General features: G+C 37.5%; 1 protein-coding gene across 1 annotated transcript in view; it reads left to right on the top strand.

Moving 5' to 3' along the window:
• The window catches only part of LOC119190757 (caldesmon-like), a 32,799-nt gene extending 12,890 nt beyond the window's left edge, over window positions 1-19,909 (top strand). Inside the window, exons 3-10 of the mRNA XM_037443441.1 lie at window positions 8,663-8,836; window positions 9,330-9,499; window positions 9,925-10,009; window positions 10,269-10,491; window positions 13,131-13,261; window positions 13,996-14,090; window positions 14,315-14,417; window positions 14,929-19,909. Coding sequence (XP_037299338.1) covers window positions 8,663-8,836; window positions 9,330-9,499; window positions 9,925-10,009; window positions 10,269-10,491; window positions 13,131-13,261; window positions 13,996-14,090; window positions 14,315-14,417; window positions 14,929-15,507 — 1,560 coding nt within the window. The 3' untranslated portion in view covers window positions 15,508-19,909. The remainder of the gene's footprint in view (window positions 1-8,662; window positions 8,837-9,329; window positions 9,500-9,924; window positions 10,010-10,268; window positions 10,492-13,130; window positions 13,262-13,995; window positions 14,091-14,314; window positions 14,418-14,928) is intronic.
• The last annotated feature ends 33 nt before the right edge of the window (window positions 19,910-19,942 follow it).

Genomic DNA, 19,942 nt, shown 5'->3' on the forward strand with positions numbered 1-19,942 from the left:
ACTTTAATAACAAAAGAAAAGCTGATAATAAAAAAAAAAAATACATACAAATGCAAAATATTCTTTCTATTTCGTGTTTTTATATTTATTTACACATTACATATTTTTTCGAATATTAAGGATTCGGTGTCTACATGCCAGTGATAGATATATTTTATATCCGCCCGGATAACGACCACAGAACACAAGGTGTTAAAACCCGTCGTAGTGGCCCACGTAGAAGTCGCGTTCCGGGATCAGCCTGTGTATATCCAACAAGTCCAACAACGGTTACAACAGGCCGGCAAAATTGTATCGACTGCCGAGGGATAATCATCTCTCGTTAATCGACTTTCTATTGGACCCCTCTTCACTCACTATCCGATCCAGTGGGTCACTTTGATCTGCACGTATATAAAAAAATAATGTCGGTATTTTTAGGTGTGGTTGTGTTCGCAAACGCACCTTTATTGTTGTTTCACCGGTAATTAACCCGTCAAACTTTCATTATGAACTAATTAATGGCACACGTGGCGGAAATTGAAATGTCAAAGTAACAATGCTCTTTTGTGTCCATTTATTATTAAAATGAATTCACTTTCGTTAGCTTCTGTTAGGAAGGTTGAGACAGTTCGATATCTGGTTAGTAGACGCTAGTTCGTAATCTCTTTTGGTTGTTTAAAACATTGAGGATTTAATTTTGTGCATTTTCTAGTGTTTCTTCCAAGACTAGAGGCGTGAGATCGTATGATGCTTTTGTATCCGAATGACAAAATTTCTAATGCCAAATATTTTTACAATCATGGTTTCCATTGGATTTTTTTTAAACTCTTCTAAATGCAACAACTTACGTTTTAAGTTTCCATAATATTTGATTTTTAAACATATAGCTGTAGTATTAGGATTATAGCAGTGAGTGCTTTAAGTGTGAATTGAAATGAAGTTTCCGCCCATAAATAGTGACGTAAGTATGCGTAGGTTATTCATTAATTACGCGTAACTTTAAGTAACATGTATAATACCAGCCCTGTGTTTATACTGTCCCACTGCTGGGCACGGGAGTCTTCTACTACTGAGAGGGTTTAGGCCTTAGCCCACGCTGGTCTAGTGCGGATTGGCAGACTTCACATACCAAATTCCTTATACAGAACTTCTCAGGTATGCACGTTTCCTCACTATGTTTTCCTTTAACGGTAAAGCAAGCGATATTTCACAAAGATAGCACATGAAATTATAATAACTTTCAATAGTTTTATAATTATGTATTAAGTTATTATTTGTTGTCACTAGTCTATTCCCTCTACACTTTACACCCTCTAATTATTATTACAATATCTTATATCCAAAACTTCTGTAATCGTATTCATTAGTTCTTAAGCTGTAATGATGTGCGTATTAAGTAAGAAGGTAAGTTTCATTCATGAAGTACTTAACATTTAATTTAATGAGTGCTCGCATTATTTCGCAAATGTATTCCATGTCTTGATGGAGGGCGAGTCCATTACCACAGTTCTAATAGAACGCTATACTTAGAACACTATCATAGGGGTGGGTTCCATAGGCGCGGCTCACGCGACGGGGCGCGGTGCGAGGCGCGGCGGTTAACCAAAAAAACATTACCTTAATAACTTTTTGCGACGCAGAGCTGGTCTCCTACTACTTTGATCTACGTAAAACTAAATGAAAATCAATTGTATTAAAATATATACTTTTTATCTAACATTATAAGTGCGAAAGTGGATTGGTTTTTGTTACTCAATTACTCCAAAACGCCTTAACGGTTTTAGATAAAATTTCGGTTAAAGATATATTATAGTCTGGAATATTATATAAACTTTTCATCCGGGAATAATATAAATATCTAACAGCAGAGTGATCAGTCTGGAATGAGCAGTGTTGTGTACATTACGCTAACCTTGTATTAATCTAGAACGTCATTTACAGTAAGTGATTGTGGGGTGTCTATTATTTAACATTCTCTTCCGCAATCATATTCAATGACTAAATAGCTAAAACCTTTATGATCTTTAACGAGGCGTTTTATGGTCAGAGTAACTACTGGACATAATGAGACTTAACATCTCATGTCTCAGGATGGCGAGCGCAGTGGTATACCAAACAATATTTGTAATTCAAGTGGTTGGATGGTGTCTCTACTGTATGGGCGGTCGTATTGCTTACCATCAGGCGAAAGGCAAGCGCGTTTCGTCATTCAAAGCAATAAAAACAGTCTCAATTCATAACCAGAACAACCAGAGGTGCCCTTGGACCAGTTGTTTGATGCTTCCCACTTGAAATCTGGCGCTATTCAGGACACCCACTCTGATCTATCGCTATGCCAACAATTACAGTTGATTCGAATTTAATGCCGCATATAGTGTGGCTCCGGACGAAACGTCGCGCGGGCTCCAATGCGGAGTCGTTATTTTGACTAATGGCTGTATGTCATTTGTCATCGTCAATGTAATTTGTATCAGTTTGCGTCACAAAAAGCGATTATTTGTTTGTCTTTGCTTCGTGAAATTTGTATCTATTCTCTGAGCAATGTGATAGGTATCTTTAAGGTTTTAAGGCAAGGTGACTTTCCTGGCTTATACGGTGAAGACTAACCAGAGATCTTTACAGACTATATCACGTTAGTCGTGACAATTATGTCGTCCTGTCTAATTGCTGTCACATATCTGAATCTTTCCTAGCGTGCAACTGTGTATTGTGTGCGCAATACACAGTTGCACTCACTGTTCCTTCACTCTTATAGTCCGGTGAGACGGCAATCCGACATGACCGGAGAGAGCTCAGGCGCAGGACCAACAGCTTTACGTGCTTAAATCATCATCATCAGCTGCAGGTGTCCACTGCTGAACATGGGCCTCCTCTATAGATTTCCAGGCATCCAGCGACCTCCTGAAACTTTTTATGAGGTCATCTGTCCACCTCGTGCTTAGATCGCATTTTTATAATCTTCATGTGTCCTTCAATTTATTGTACGTAAATTAATCAAAGGATTTTTTGTTTTGTCACCTATAGACGCGTACCTTCGCCTCGTGTTGAACAACCGAAGAAACCTCTAATGTTATTTTCTAGGTTAGTTGTTACGTGTTGTCTACACGGATTACTGGAGTCTAGACTAGGCATTAGCATTAGTCCATATTAAAACCCACTCAAGCGCAAACATTTTGTGTATTAGATGACTCGTTTTGGAGTGCTATTTCAATACAGTTCTTGTGTCTTGGTGATGAGGTGTAATAGCTACAATGCTCGTCAATGTCGTATGGAGTAGAGTGGGTGGACCATGAACTGATGTTTGCATTCTTTCTTGTTGCTATTTTTATTTAAATTAATGGCGGCAAAAGACACCGCCATTTTTAATAAAAGATCTCAATCGCTTTTTTCGTTCTTAAAAATGAACCAATCAGAACAAAGCTTTTTTGACTTTCGTACAAATGAGTTATTTTGATTGGTCCATTCCGGGAATCGGATTGACATTGGGTTCGTTTATTGAAAATGCCTGTAAGACAGCGTGAACTGAAGATCTGTCTACATCGCGTTGGTGGTCTCTATTGCAATGTTAATGGCGACTCCAGACGTTAGTATTTAACGACGCTAAAGGAGAGAAAGCGAAGGGTCTAAGCAAACGTTGTTGGGGCCATTGTTATCACGGGGGTACATGCTAATTAGTAACTTATTTGTTATGCGTATTCCAGACATGTGAATGCGCAGACGGCAATTAGTCTGGCAGTAATATTTACCCTGGAGAGATCGCTATTACACAAAAGGGTTATTATTGCATATTTCCCTTCCATCCCTTAATTTCACAGCCTAGTTACATAAGCCATTGCAGTTAAGTCGTTCGCCTGTATATCGTATAGGATATCCTGGTCACTGAAGCGACACTCGTTAAAATTGTATGCGGACGTAATGGAAGTACTAAAGTAAAAAAAAATGAGAAATGGAATTGATGTGTTCAAAGTAACGATATATTCACTGCGACGTTCTGAAACGCATTTCAAGTGAACGAGACACTATTTTCTTACCGAATATCATGTTTTAGCATGAACATTCGTTCGGAAACTCGGTGCTCTTTCGATCAACTCGGTATAAAAAAGATAGGGTAGGAAGTGAGAGGTTGGCTCTTAGAGACTCCGTGGTACTTCAAAACGATATTCCGAAGATTAAATATGAGCTGTATCGTTCCTATGTTCCTGTCTTGGCAATTTTCCAACCACCTTAAAGTTACTCCATTGAAGTTATGGAATACGCCCGGCGAATTAAGAAACTAGCGGAGAATATAGGGTTGATGGACAAAATAAATTTGAGGATTTTTTGAAGTATGTCGATTTGAAATATATTTGGTAGTGGCTGGGCATATTGATTAAGTATGAATTTGACTGTATTTTTAATGTGGAAAACGAAATAACTTGATAGGTTCCAGAAATATGATGTCTAAATTAATGTTCGGTATGTAATATAGATAGTTCCTAAGAATATAGTAATCCCGTCGTATTGCTGGGGCCATCGCCTTGATGCGGTTTTGTATGAAACTAAAATCCTATGTACAATAAAGTAATCGTAATCAGCAAAGTAGTCCTCTAATTGGCTTGACTTATTTTTATAAGCAGTGTAGATTCTACACGTATTTAGAATCAAGTTTTTGTTTGCACTCACTTCAACGATAAAAGAATGTTTAAGAAAATAAATTTACTTTCTATAAAATGGACGAAAATTAATTATGTGTTTATTTTACATGATCAAGTAAAACAACATTTTTATCATGAGTTTTGTGACAACCCTATGAAAATAAAATTTTGTGAAACTGCCGCCAGTAGAGCTGCGGCGACCGCACTAACCCAAGGACTTGAACACAGATCGGTATCTAGTGGCAATAATATAAATTGCTGGAAAGTTCTAGACATCTAGACCGCGTCGCATTGAATTAGGTCGAAAGGTGTGTGTTAATGATTTCAAGAGAATTATGACTATCATGGTTCATTGCTGCACGACAGATTTCAGAAACGCTTTAGTAATCAGTTTAAGCAATGTTTTTGTTGAAGATTTTCTAATGCCGGCGCCACACATAGCAAAAATATTTGAACATTTATTTGAACACTTGTTTGAAGTCATGCGTGGCGCGGGTATTTGCGTATTTGTGCAAAGTTTGTTTAAATGTTTGCGTATTTGTTGTCGGTTTTTCGACCACACATCAAAGCGTTCAAAGTTATCGAGTTGCTTGACGGAGAACCTATTATATGGAAACCTAAAAGTAAAAGCCATAAAAATTGAAATTTGGTCAGTGTCTGTAACTGTGTTCAAATGTGTGGCAAAGTCTTTGTTCAAATATTTGTCTGTGTGTGTCTCCGACATTAAGCATACTCCGTCACATTCAGGGATAACCCTAAATAAGATTCGACAGTGAAACTGTAAGTCATAGCAAATTTTCCATTTAAATTTTGTGCGAAGAATTATTATCAATGGCATTTGTAGACAGTGTCAAATTATCAACGTTCTTCCGATAGCATACGCGATGTAGAGGTCAAGTATCTGGCGGATAAACAAGTTACCGCATTTTGGATTCCCATACTAACAAATTTATATACCTTAATCCTCATTTAAAAGAAGCAATTATTGCTAGCAAAGGTTTCTGAATATCTGCCAAAAGAATTGTATACATCAACGAGGACGATAATTGCCTCGGCATTGCGGATGTTCAGACGGTGTAACTTTTCTAAACAATAATTGCGTACAATTATCGCTGTAAATAAAAGTTTTTATTTCGCATGTTGTCACGGCGTTGGTACGGCGCCAGTGTCTTAACGAATACAGGATTACGTGTAGCCAGTGTAACTACTGGACATAATAAGACTTAACATCTCATGTCTCAGCATGACGAGTGCAATGGAATAGCAAACAATACTTTGTAATTCAAGGTGTTGGATGGTGTTTCTACTGTTTATGGGCGGTCGTATTGTTTACCATCAGGCAAATGGTAAGCTCGTCTTGTCATTCGAAGAAATATAAAATATATATATTCTCGTGTTTATATTCCTAGACAAGTTCATGGCGCACGCTTCGCTTTACGTGTGAAAGATAACAACTACACGCTCGTTAAGTTCATACGAAAGCGAAAACAGTTTAGTCGGACCTGTCGCCTCGGATAACTGCGTCACAGTCAACTTAAGTCTTTATTCGAATATACAGTACGATTGGTATTGTTTATTTCGATTTTGAGCGGTTTAGATTCAGTATTTATTTATTGTCTAGTCCAACATAGCAGTCTGGGTATATTTGAAATTCATATGATGAACTTAGGCATTCGTTTTTCTCAACCGTCAAAGAGAGCGATGATTAACAACGAATATAAACTTTAAAAATCAATGGTCTCCCAATACTCTTACATCCAACGTGAGTCCATTACTACACCCAAGATGATTAGAGCCAAGCCATGGAACATGATCAGCAGGAACGGGTTTAAAAAGTGTGTTCACCTCCCGTTAGGCAACAGCATGGCTGTGCCTCTGGTATTGCTTTAGTACATTGGAGGCGGATGTTCCTTAACATCAGGCGAATCGTTCGCCCGTTTGCCTATTAAGACGAACATGATTCGACCGCTGCAGGCTTCATAAAGATTTAAGCTAAGATGCTATAATGAAAATCTTTCAGTCGCCAGTGGTAGGATATATTTTATATCCGCCCGGACAGAGACCAACGTACACAAAGTGTCAAAACCCGTCATAGTGGCTCACGTAAGTCTGTCGCGTTTCGGGAACAGACTATGTATATCGAACAGGCTGGAACAATTGCCTCGACTATCGAGGTGTCTCGTCAGTCGACATTCTATTGGACCCCACTCCACTTACTATCAGGTGCAGTCGGATAACTTTGCCGGATAGATTCAAAAAAAGTCAGTCTATCGCCGTCGCCTGCTCGCCTAGACAGCCTCTTGCTCTCAGCAGCCCGTTGATTCCGCTACATGTCTTCTTCAAGACAGTCCACCACGCAAAACTATAGGAAATTGAAAAGAACTCTATATCTCCATAGGATCTCGCGTGTTGCAGTTTTTCCGCGCTCGTGGAAAAAATTTCGCACGTAGCGACTTGGTTAATTGAGCCGTCGGGAGCGATTAAGTGCTGATGGTCACGCGATATGCCGGCGACGGTTGCTGGTCGCAACTTGTTATTTAAATGCCGTTGGTAACAGTTTCCCTTTTGCGTTGTGCAATTTGTAATCTGTGGTGCATGGCGTGTAACGTTAACTGCAGGGCGTTGTCGTGGTATAAGATCCGACAAACTTGAACACGCTATCGTGTGGTGGGATTTTTTTGTATCACAGTGTAGCTGCAAGTGCTAGTGCTCAAGTTATTTGCCGGCCATTATAGTATAGGTGTTGGATTCGAATCGATCGTGTAGGAATTTCATTTATACTTAGTGGAAGGATGCTTTCTTTCTTCTAAATGTTATCCATACATACATTTCATACATATTATTCATGCCTCTTATACCCGAAGAGACAGGCAGAGGAACAATTAGTTCAATCACTGTTCGCCTTTTTATTTCATCCCATGATGATCACATCCTGGAAATAGATGATTGATAATGATGATGACATCATAGAAAGATGAAAGAAAAATCTAATACCTAGCAGTTTGCCCGACCTGAGGATCAAACCCGAGACCCTAGCTGTAGTATCGTAATACAACTATACTATCGAGACAGTCTAACAATTTAAAAGAATATTTATAATGTGAATGCCTACGACTTCACTGAATGTTGCCTAATTATTACACACATTATGGCTAATTACAGTGCGCTTGCGCGTGATGACCGGAATTCTTGTTGATGAAATTTTATACGTTAAGTTTGCTTACAAATGTATTAAGTAACTTAGCTAATAGCAAATGAGTTTTATTTACATAGCTGCATAATATTGTAATTATTTTTTATATGAGCACAGGAAAGTGACGTCACTGCACCTGATGGTAAGCGGAGTGGTGATCGAATTTCGAGTGATGAGAAATGATTAACCCTCGCCAGTCGACATAATTATGCCGGCCTGTTTAAACCGAATATATACAGTCTGATCTCTGAACGCGACACACTTACGTGGGTAACTATGTCTGGTGTAACACCCTGTGTAGTGTGTCCGATGGTCACTATCAAATACTATATCTTACGACCAGCATATTCTAGTTGGTCTATAACATTTGTTCTGCACATTGCGAATCACTGTTTTATTGTATCATATTTATAATACAGCTATATTACGTTCCACAGGCCACAAAACAATAGGTTATTGTCGCGTTACGCGCTAGTCACTTTTGTATTATTTCATTGTTCCAAATGACATCATTTTTCGTTAATCTATGCATTCCTCTTTTTTGTATTTATATAATTACAAAAAAAAAAAAAAAACATTAAAATAAGCAGCATAGATGCCAGAGATTAGATATAGAAATATTCTGTATCCGTGTGCCAAAATCCATCCAAATCCGTTCAGCGGTTTCTGCGTTTAGTTCAAACAAACATCTAAACATTTTTACAAAATTTTCCATTTATAATATTAGCAAGAACTGAGAAAATTTTATAGTAATTTAAGTAAGATTAATTTCTTTCAATGTATAGGTAGACACACCGAATTCTGCTGTTTTATAATATGTATAGATGATACTTATTAAGTCTTTTATTTGCAGCGGTACCTAGGCCTCCCCGTTATGTTGAAGGCGGGCGAGTACTCCCCGAACAACCCGCTGATCCGCGCCGAACGCAACACCGGTGACGTGTTGCTCGCGCTGGGAGAGTACGAGCGGCGACGCAACACGCTGCGCAGACTTCGGCAGCAACAGTACAAGGACTATCTCGACCAGGTACCTAGAGTCAGTGTGAACATGATCCGACCTGTGGATTGGTGGCGTTTGGAGTATTCCATCACGGTATCCTGTGCCTTTTTTTTTTTTTGTTTTCGCGGAGCAAGTGTCTTATGACTACCGCTCAGCCTTCGTGGGGGGCGACTGAGCGGTTATGTTGGGGTCACCGTGCCTTACGACCCGGCGTTGCGCCGCTCGGATTTGATGTCGTCCTTCAGGCGACCGCCGGGCCGAGTCCCTAACCTATATAAAACGCACGGCATACCAACTAAAACTCCGCGGTGGCCCTCTTCGGCGCATTAGGGACGACTGCGAGCTTCCTCTGACGAAAATGTCTAAGTCTACATCCACAGCCGCCCCTGCACGGTATCCTGTGCCTGGGGTAAGAAGCAACTAATAAGGGCTATCGAGGGGTCGCGGGCGGGCGTCAGGGGCCGGGCAAGGGGCTTCTGGTATAAGAGATTATATAAAAGAATTACAAACCATTTTCCAGCAAGCCAAAAAGAAACAAGAAGCCAAAGAGCAAGCAGAGAAGGAGCGCCGCGAGCGGGAGGAGAAAGAGAGACTGCGGGAAGAAAGGGAGAGAGAGAGACTGCTGTTAGAGCGAGAGAGACGTAGCCCAGTCCGACGGCCCAGCCTCAACTACAACACGCACGTTTCCAAGTGAGCATTTTTTTAAATTATTATAATGACTACAGTGAAAGACAGTGTAACAGTCCAACTATTGGACATAATAAGACTTAACTGTCTCAGGATGGCGAGCGCAGCGGAATACCAAACAATATTTTGTAACTCAAGGTCAATTAAATGGTGTTTCTGTTGTTTATGGGCGGTCGTATCGCTTACCATCAGGCGAACAGCAAGCTCGTCTCTTCATTTAAGAGAATAAAATAAAACATGAAAAATCCATTTTTGAATAATAATATTACGCGTAGGTATAAGATGGCGTTCATTAGTCTTTTCTCCACTTCCTAGCAACTAACTATATTATAGGTACAATTATAACTGGTATAAGCGCGTACAAGAGCGTATTATACGAGCTTACATACGGTGTGATACACAATGAGTAAAGTTTGTACTGTTTCTAGTAAGGTGGACACCGGCGTGCAAGTGAACGGGCTCACGAAACCTCTCTCCGTAGCTGTTCAGACCGACGATGCGGAGCTCTACAGGGTCAGTTACGAATATATTTCAAAAAAGCTGAAATTATATAGTGTTGATGAAAAGTATGCTTTAAAATTGTTATGCGTTATGCCTGGGAGATATTGCAAGTACATTGTGTCTTTCAAATGTGTGTGATTGTGGATTTTTGTTTGCGTTTTGCATTGGTAGGTGTTGAGGACAGGGTAGAATGTAGTTTTATATTAAAATGTTTGATATTATTTAAATATTATATTATGTTAAGAATAATAATTATTATTAATTGTTGAAGGTGTGTCCGTGGACGGCGCCATGTGGCATGACCCAAGCGGAGCGGGAGCTGTCGCCACGAGCGGCGGCCGAGCACGAACCCACTCACAATGCGCATGCGCATCACACGCACGTGGCACACCCGCGCCCCGCCCCGCGCCACGCGCCGCGCTCCGAGCCCGTGCACAAGCCGCGCGACGAACCGAAAACCGAGCCGCGCCTCGAACATAACAAAACACGATCCGGTAAGTCATTGCGCCCACCTTACCAATGTTTTCTGTTTATTTGATTACTAGCTTTTGCCCGCGGCTCCGCCCGCGTTATAAAGTTTTTCGGCCTAAAGTTTTCCGTTATAAAAGTCACGCTATATATTTTCCCGGGAGCCTATGTTCTTCCCAGGGTCTGAAACTGTCTCCGTACCAAATTTTATCCTAATACGTTGGGTAGTTTTTGAGTTTAACACGTTCGGGCAGACCGATGCAGCGGGGGACTTTGTCTTATGATATATTTTTGTAGAACTTTTTGAGAGAAACAATCCCGTCATTATTGTTGCATAACTTTAACCGTTTACGCAGCGCACCCAACAGAAGCTCTCAAAACTAATAAATTGTCCCCGTTTTTGCATCATGTTTCATTACTGCTCCGCTCCTATTGGTCATAGCGTGACGATATATAACCTATAGCACTCCAGGAACAAAGGGCTATCCAACACAAAAATATTTTTTCAGTTCGAACCGGTAGTTCCTGAGATTAGCGATTACTGCTCCGCTCCTATTAGGCATAACGTGATGATATATATAGCCTATAGCATTCCAGGAACAAAGGGCTATCCAACACAAAAAGAATTATTCAGTTCAAACTCCTAGTTTCTGAGATTAGCCATTACTGCTCTGCTCCTGTTGGTCATAGCGTGATGATATATAGCCTATAGCACTTCACGAACAAAGGGCTATCCAATACAAAATGATTTTTTTAGTTCGAACCGGTAGTACCTGAGATTAGCCATTACTGCATTGCTCCTATTGGGTATAGCGTAATGATATATAGCCTATAGCACTCCACGAACAAAAGGCTATCCAACGCAAAAATATTTTTTCAGTTTGGATCGGTAGTTCCTGAGATTAGTCATTACTACTCCGCTCCTATTGGGTATAGCGTGATGATATATAGCCTATAGCACTTCAAGAACAAAGGACTATCCAACGCAAAAAGAATTTTTCAGTTCGGACCGGTAGTTCCTGAGATTAGGCATTACTGCTCCGCTCCTATTGGGTATAGCGTGATGATATATAGCCTATAGCACTCCACGAACATAGGGCTATCCAACGCAAAAAGAATTTTTCAGTTTGGACCGGTAGTTCCTGAGTTTAGCGCGTTCAAACAAACAAACAAACAAACAAACAAACAAACTCTTCAGCTTTATATAATAGTACTAGCTTTTGCTCGCGGCTCCGCCCGCGTTATAAAGTTTTTCAGGCTAAAGTTTTCCGTTATAAAAATAGTAGTTTCCCGGGAGCCTATGTTCTCCCCAGGGTCTCAAACTGTCTCCATACCAAATTTCATCTTAATACGTTAGGTAGTTTTTGAGTTTAACACGTTAAGGCAGACAGATGCAGCGGGGGACTTTGTTATATTATTTAGAACTTTTAAGTGAAACAATCCCGTCATACATCATTGTTGCATAACTTTAACCGTTTACGCAGCGCAGGCAACGGAAGCTCTCAAAACTCATAATTTTCCCCGTTTTTGCAACATTTTTCATTACTGCTCCGCTCCTATTGGTTATAGCATGATGATATATAGCCTATAGCACTCCAGGAACAAAGGGCTATCCAACACAAAAAGATTTTTCAATTCAAACCGGTAGTTCTTGAGATTAGCCATTACTGCTCCGCTCCTATTGGTCATAGCGTGATGATATATAGCTTATAGCGGTCCACAAATAAAGGGCTATCCAACACAAAAATATTTTTTCAGTTCGAATCGGTAGTTCCTGAGATTAGCCATTACTGCTCCGCTCCTATTGAATATAGCGTGATTATATATAGCCTATAGCTCTCCACGAATAAAGGGCTATCTAACGCAAAAAGAATTTTTCAGTTTAGACCGGTAGTTCCTGAGATTAGCCATTACTGCCCCGCTCCTATTGGGTATAGCGTGATGATATATAGCCTATAGCACTCCACGAATAAAGGGCTATCCAACGCAAAAAGAATTTTTCAGTTTGGACCGGTAGTTCCTGAGATTAGCCATTACTGCCCCGCTCCTATTGGGTATAGCGTGATGATATATAGCCTATAGCACTCCACGAACAAAGGGCTATCCAACGCAAAAAGAATTTTTCAGTTTGGACCGGTAGTTCCTGAGATTAGCGCGTTCAAACAAACAAACAAACAAACAAACAAACAAACAAACAAACTCTTCAGCTTTATATAATAGTATAGATTACATGCAGTACGTAAAATATGCAATGTTTTACAGTGTTTAAATAATAAAATCAAATAATGAGTTTTTTATTTCATAAAAGAATATTGTACTTTTTCCTACACTAAACTTCACTGATGTTCAATAAAAAAAATACTTCTGACTCCGTTCATTATAGCAAATTTTCAATGTTTAATTTTATAACTGTTAGGAATGAGATATACTGCAGTGTAATAACGCCCTTAGAATTTATAAACAGATCAGACTTTATTTACTATTAGGTGAGTTTTACGCTACGTCGTATGTATAATAGTAACATCATTTTTGTTCTCGTTATTTTCCATCGCTATTGAAACTACAATGACATTTACAATATCAGCCAGCTAAATTAATAATATATATAAAACCTTCAACAATAACAAACCCATAAAATCGAATCACATCCAATGATATTTTCCAGAGCTTCCACTAACCGCGAGCCTGGTGAAGCGTTCCAACCAGGACAAGTTACTATCGGAGTTGCGTCACACACACATGCCGTCCATATTCGACGCGGACGCTATACAACTACGCAACCTACAGGCTGAGAAGGTAATATATATAGACGGTTGACAGGCTAATTGACTTGGCGACTTTTTTTCGAAAAATTTTAACTATATAAAAAAAATATAGATTCATAAAATTTGCGAAAAACGATGTGTGGGCCTATACAATTTCAGGGTTGCTCTCGTTTTCTCCAGGATCCAATCATCAGATCCTGACTTGGTGACTATGGGACCATTTCAGAAGTATCCGCTTTCGAACAAAAAACGAATTATGAAAATCGATCTACAAATGGCGGAGTAATCGTGTAACAAACACACAACAAAAAAACCTTTAGTCCAATTGAGAACCTCCTCCTTTTTTCAAGTCGGTAAAAAAAGTGCTGATTTCAAATATGTATGTAACTTAGTGTCGCAAGAAAATGTCGCTTAAGACAATTAGCTTTTCAACCGTCGATATATTTTTGAGCATTTAAATCAAAAGACTACCAAGCCTTTCGCCTGAGGGTAATTGGCAAGTAGATATACATAGTACGTACCCAACCAGGCTACACATACGAGAAACTTACTATCTTAACTGCACTAGGAGATTATTTTTAGAAATTTATAACTTAAGTTACTAGTTAGCAACATATTTTCACTCACGTATTTTTAGTCGGAATTGCCGACAAGTTTAAACCTATTAAGTACGTATCTTTATGGGCGAGTGCTAAGAGAACGTCGCTTAGGCCTCTCGATCACTGTCAGCCGCCGTCCGCAAGTTACAAATGGTTAATGTTTCAGGAGGCGGCGGAAAGGCGCCAGTTTTACCAACAAGAACTCAAAAACCAAATAATGGAACAACAGAGGATAAAGGAAGAAAGGAAATCTAGAGAGAAGTATGAATTTATAAAACAATAAAATTTTATAACCTTGTTAAAAATATCATGTAGTCACAAAAATAAATGTTCCCTTTGATGCTCCCATATTGAAACAAAACTTCATAAAAATTAAATAAATATGTGTAATTTGTTCGAAAAGCATAATTTGTTTTTCGATATATTTTTTCTTATCACTTCGTCGTTTATTATAGCTGTAAATGACAATGTTTATTTCGCAACAGATTGCTGGAGCAGGCAGAGATGCGTCGTCTGGAAGAGCAGCTGCGGATGCTGCGGGTGGCGCAGGACCGCGAGCGAGGGAAACAACTACACCTCGACACGCAGGTACTGGACTGTAACATTGGAAAATAAAAAGATTCCCTGTTCAAAGTAATACGTTGATCATATATATATAAAAAAATTGATATGTATAAGTTGACATATAAAAAAATTGTATTGTCTCTACGGTAGGCAGCGGCTTGTCTATATCCCTAGCATAGCCGAGTCCATGAGCAACGGTGGCCGCTTACCATCAGGCGGGCCGCTAGCTCGTCTGTCAATACTGGCATATACAATTATAAAAATTTCCCCTACCCCTATCGCATTATGGGACAGAATATACACAGGGGAAAGTAGGTGCACTAGTTGCGCCTCTACCTTACCTTTGAGGATAAAAGGCTTGAGTTTGTGTAAAATTTCTCGCCGCTCACGTTAAAACTCACTCCAACATTAAAGTCATCGGAGTTTAAAACCATTCCAGAATAATGTGTAATTGTTCCAATGTTCAGGAATAAAATTATGAAACGGAACTTCACTACATAAATGAAGTTTTTAATAAACTAAGAATTTCTTCCAGATTACTGAAAACGCAATAGAATATAAGAACAAGCGCATAGAAATGCAAAAGGAGATCGATTCGGAACAACAAAAACTCAACAAAGTCAAAACACAACCGCGCAAGAAATCCACAACGAAAAGCGACAGCCAGTCGAAGTTACCGCCGCAGTACCCTCGGACGGACAAAAAGAAACCATTCTCCATAAACATATCCGATAATTCCTTATTCTCGCCCAACTATGACGTCGACTCGTACCTCCGAAGAAATTTGAACTATAACATAAAGGAGGATAAGAACAAAAATTATTTGACAGAGAGTCTTGATTATAAATATCCGAGTATCGATGACTCCATACCGGTGTTGAGGCATTCGCCGGTGAAAAATACGGAGAATGTACAAAATAATAACCTAAGCGAAGCGATGAAGAAAGTTGAGGATAAATGGAAGGTGCCTGCGGTGCAGAAGAATATTTTGAAATCTTTGCCAAACGATGAGGGTAAGAATATAAGCATTTTGACGCAATTAGGGTCGATAAGACGACAGTTGCAATTGGAACAGTTGAAGTTAGACCAAATGTCGCCCAAGGAAGACGCGTGACTGACGCTTTGGCCTGGCGTTTGTCCCGGGTTTTGCGCCAGGAATTGAGCGAGTGGGATATCTAGCCGATCGAACTAACTAAACAATAATGTTTGGTAATTAAAGTCCAAATGAAAATCAAGAACACAGAAGAAAACTTCTGCAAAAATGTTGACGAATTGAATAACTTTTTAGTCAGTGAAATTTATATGTGAAGCATGCTTGTTTGGGTAAAGTGTTAAGACAGAGGCATTCCAGTAAATATAATGAAAAGTATGGTTGTGTTGATAGCAATTTAAACTTGTTTTAGGTGGATCGTTCACATTCAATCAAGATTTGAATTATATTGCATAATATAAAATATTTTTATTAGCATAAAAATCATAAATAAATTTAAATTGAAAACAGTTACAGACACTTAATTCTATTAAAAATAAATTCATATGCATAGCATGTGTCTCGGGCTATCGGAGACAGAGTTAGTCTTAACTGGTTTTAATGGTCATACGAATAAATTAAGGTAACAGAATGCTTAATGTACTTGTGTATACAATAATAATAATTACTAACAGCCATTTTCAATAAACGAGATAATTATATCCGATTTCAATAAACGATCTCAATCTCAATCTTTAACCCGATTCTGAATGAACCAATAAAAATAAGTCATTTGTAATCATGTCACAAAACGTTGTTCTGATTGGTCCATTTGTGAGATAGATTAAAACAAGGTATTTGGATTGTATATTGAAAATAATAGCATGTGAATACAAATATAATATTATTCATTTAATATTTGCTTGAATGTGTAAGGTTTGCCTAAAACTCTTCAAAATAGCGCAGACTACAAAAGTAACGGACAGTAATAGTTTTAAAGTAAATACTGTTAAACTATATGTTTAGCGTAATGATTACAATTGTAATGTCTAGCATCTTTCAAAATTCTCGTGTTACGAATTTCAACCTTCCGTGCTTGGCTTTTGAATTTACATTGGCGTGTAATATTGCTATTATTGGTTTAATATATATTTGATACTAATGTATTATAAAATAGAATAAATAAAACGGATTGGAATTCGTTGTATTGAAAGGCCATTATCGAATATTTTTGTATGAGTCAAAGGATTTTGGCTTCACAGTTGTGCAGGTCAGGTCAGGGTCATATTTTATCAATATAAGTAATTGTTGGACCTTTAATTATGTAACTTGTGTTATCTTAATTTTTTCACTGACAACGTAAAATGGATTTTACATTAACAAGGAAACTTGGAAACAATGTTTAACATGTAAACTTGTGTATTTATGGCATCTGACTTCTGTAAAGCTTGCGGGACTTGCGGCGAGTTGGATTTGTACAATATTATTGCAATATTGCCGCTAGTAAACGCATCTGGAAATTGTTTCGTAATATATTGCTGCGAGAATTTGCAAGTCTAAATTTAGCTAAGACCCTAACACCCACCACCTCTTAAGCCTTGCACAACTGCGTAAACCCGAAATGTACATATTAACACACATTTTCAATAAATAATCCCAATATCAATCTCCAATCCGATTCCCAGAATGAACCAATCAAAATAACTCATTTGTAAGCGTGTCAAAAATACTTTGTTCTGATTGGTCCATTTTTGAGATTGAATAAAGCGATTGGGATCATTTATTGAAAATGGCGGTTAGAATGAATCATGTAAATATCTCATTGGTTTTCAATATTTGAATGTATGAATTTCATTATACTTTATAGTCTGAAGTCGATTTTGTTTCGGCTAGGATAGTGGCATTCTTAGTAGATTTTATCGACTAAAAGTAGTTGCTGCTCCCTCGCCATATTACGAATATAATACTAACTTGTAATACGGCAGTTGGCTACATATTGTAAAAAAAAACGTCGCATTGATAACCTCCTTTTTGAAGTCGCTATTAACTGTATGAAATTCTAAATAAATGTATAATAACGAATGAAAATCTGTCATGTCTCATACATTACGAGAGAAACAGTTGTAAAACTACACAAATATTCCGGTTGCTTATTATAATAATTGAATCATGGTGAATTTTAATATCAAAATAATTGAATTTGCTACTGATTGTTCTACGATATGACACAAATGGACCTAAAAATTTTTTAAAAGATCTAATTCAGTTGTTTAGTCGACTGCCTTATTACAGCATTTCCTTTACGCAAGATGGGTGATTCAAACTATTTTTAAATGTGAAATCGAAAATTTGTTAATCCCCATCTTGCTCTATACTTAATTCTTAATTAAATATTTGTATAGTCATGATTTCTTATGTTTACGCGAATGTTAGACATTGAAATATAACTATTTTTACGGATTTTATCACTGTGAGCTCATTCTGTGTAGATTGGACTGTCAACAAAAATAAAAAATATAATTGTAAAATGTAGGTAGATATTGTAATTTTGAATTTTCGGATGACCAACATCTCAGTCCGCCTCGCTACAACGAAGTCTTCAAAACGTTTAGAAAAAAATATAATATAAAACACCGCGATAAAATCTTTAAAAATAGTTTTATTTCAATTCGTATGGTAAGTTCCAGTAGTAATAATTCAACTGCGTTACATCCGAATCTATACTATTATATAAAACTGACGAGTTTGTTTGTTTTGAAGCGCTAATATTAGGAACTACTGGTTCGAATTGAAAAAAAATATTTTAGTGTTGGATAGCTCATTTATTGAGACAAGATAGGCTATATAACATCACTCTAAGACCAATAGACGCACAGAATCAAAGAAAAATGTAGGAAAAGCGTGGTAAATTTATTCCTTTTGAGAGCTTCCGTTATTTGCGCTGTGTAAACGCGAGCAAAAACTAGTAGGAAGTAAAAAATGTGTAGTAATCTTCGCAATAGGCTAGTATGCATGTCGCTACGAATTTTTTTACTCAGTAGTGAGTTTTGTTATGTTGTGTGTCATTAATCTACTTCGTTATAAATTGTTATGTAATCAATATCGACGCTTGTAAGACAATTATATCTAAGCGACAATTAGCAAACTTGAGTACAGTTATTTAAATGTTTGATTTTACTAAGAAAATTCATAAACCATTTACTTTGTAAAAATAAAGATTAATACTATAAAAATTGTCCTACAGGTTCAAAATCTAGATCAAATGACGCATAATAGTCTGTCTATTTCAAATAAGTACATAACTCACTGGTACATTTATCGCTTAGATATTACCTTTTAAGTGTTGCTATTGTCAGCTTTTTATAATTTTTTATATGTTTTAGTGTCAGTAGTGCCAAAAAATTACTTCCTTTCAGAACTGTTAATCTTTATATGTTTAATTAGTAGGAAGAATTTTCCATTTTCTACCTTTACATTTCTAGAATTATTCTCCTGTTAATAATTAAAAGAAAAATCTGTATTGAATAAAAAAATTAAGAAAAGGCTTGAAACCTATGACAAAGATAGTAAGAATTCTTCCTACTTTATAAGGATTTATAGTTAAATTTCTTCGTTCCAAATGAAAATGTTGAATAGATTAAACAAAGGCTAACATTAAAGCCGTCCTTTTTCTGTTATAGGAAGGTATGGTAAAGTATTTTTTACGTTAAGTGTAAGTAATATTGTTTAATTATTTTACGCGTTATAGCTTTACAGCAGAATCGAGCATTTAATGACAACTTTTTTGCGTTCCCAATTAATTTTCGTCGGGTGTTATACAATGGAAAATATTATAATTATATTTTTTTTAATAATGCTTTTTTTTAAAGGATGTATGATTTTTTCCTTGCACAATTGTTTAAAAATCGCAAGACTGCGCATAGAGGTAAGGATACGAGCTTGGCGGGAAGGAAAGTGAGATTAAACTTAAGATGTATTGTTATTTTTTTATAATAGCGAATTATATTTTTACAAGTGTTATCGCTATGTTTTTTTACGGTTCAAAGGACCGCCGTGGCCTAACTACGGTGATTGATTGCCCCGCGAGACGCGTATAATTTTTTGTGCGATTTTTAAACGCAACCGTCTTGTTCCTCGAACGGTAGTTTTAATGTGCCTTAGAAGGAAGAAAGTTGATCGACTATAACAAAGAATTCTCACGTCAAAATGACATTTGAGCCTTGATGTAATTTGGGATCTCATGTCAATTCCTAAATTTGCTGTGGTGAGAAAAAAAGGCATTGTAATCCTATAGTAATAATTAATTCTACTTTAAAAGAACAGTAAAAATAACAACATTGATGAATAAAAATGGTAATAAAGGTTAGTTAGGTGGCATAATTTGGGAAGTGTTTGGGTGCTTAAAGCGGGGCCGTTAAGTAAAGCCAGATGGCGCTTAGTGCGTGGAGTTTGAGTATATTTTTTGTCAGCACGATTCATATTTTGTAATGTATACCAATGATAATACGCCCAAAACATTTTTGTTCAATAAAATAGTCAATTTGTATATTTGGTTTTATTTATAAAATCTATTTTTTTA

Source organism: Manduca sexta, chromosome 5, assembly GCF_014839805.1.
Source record: "Manduca sexta isolate Smith_Timp_Sample1 chromosome 5, JHU_Msex_v1.0, whole genome shotgun sequence".
Taxonomy (NCBI): Eukaryota; Metazoa; Arthropoda; class Insecta; order Lepidoptera; family Sphingidae; genus Manduca; species Manduca sexta.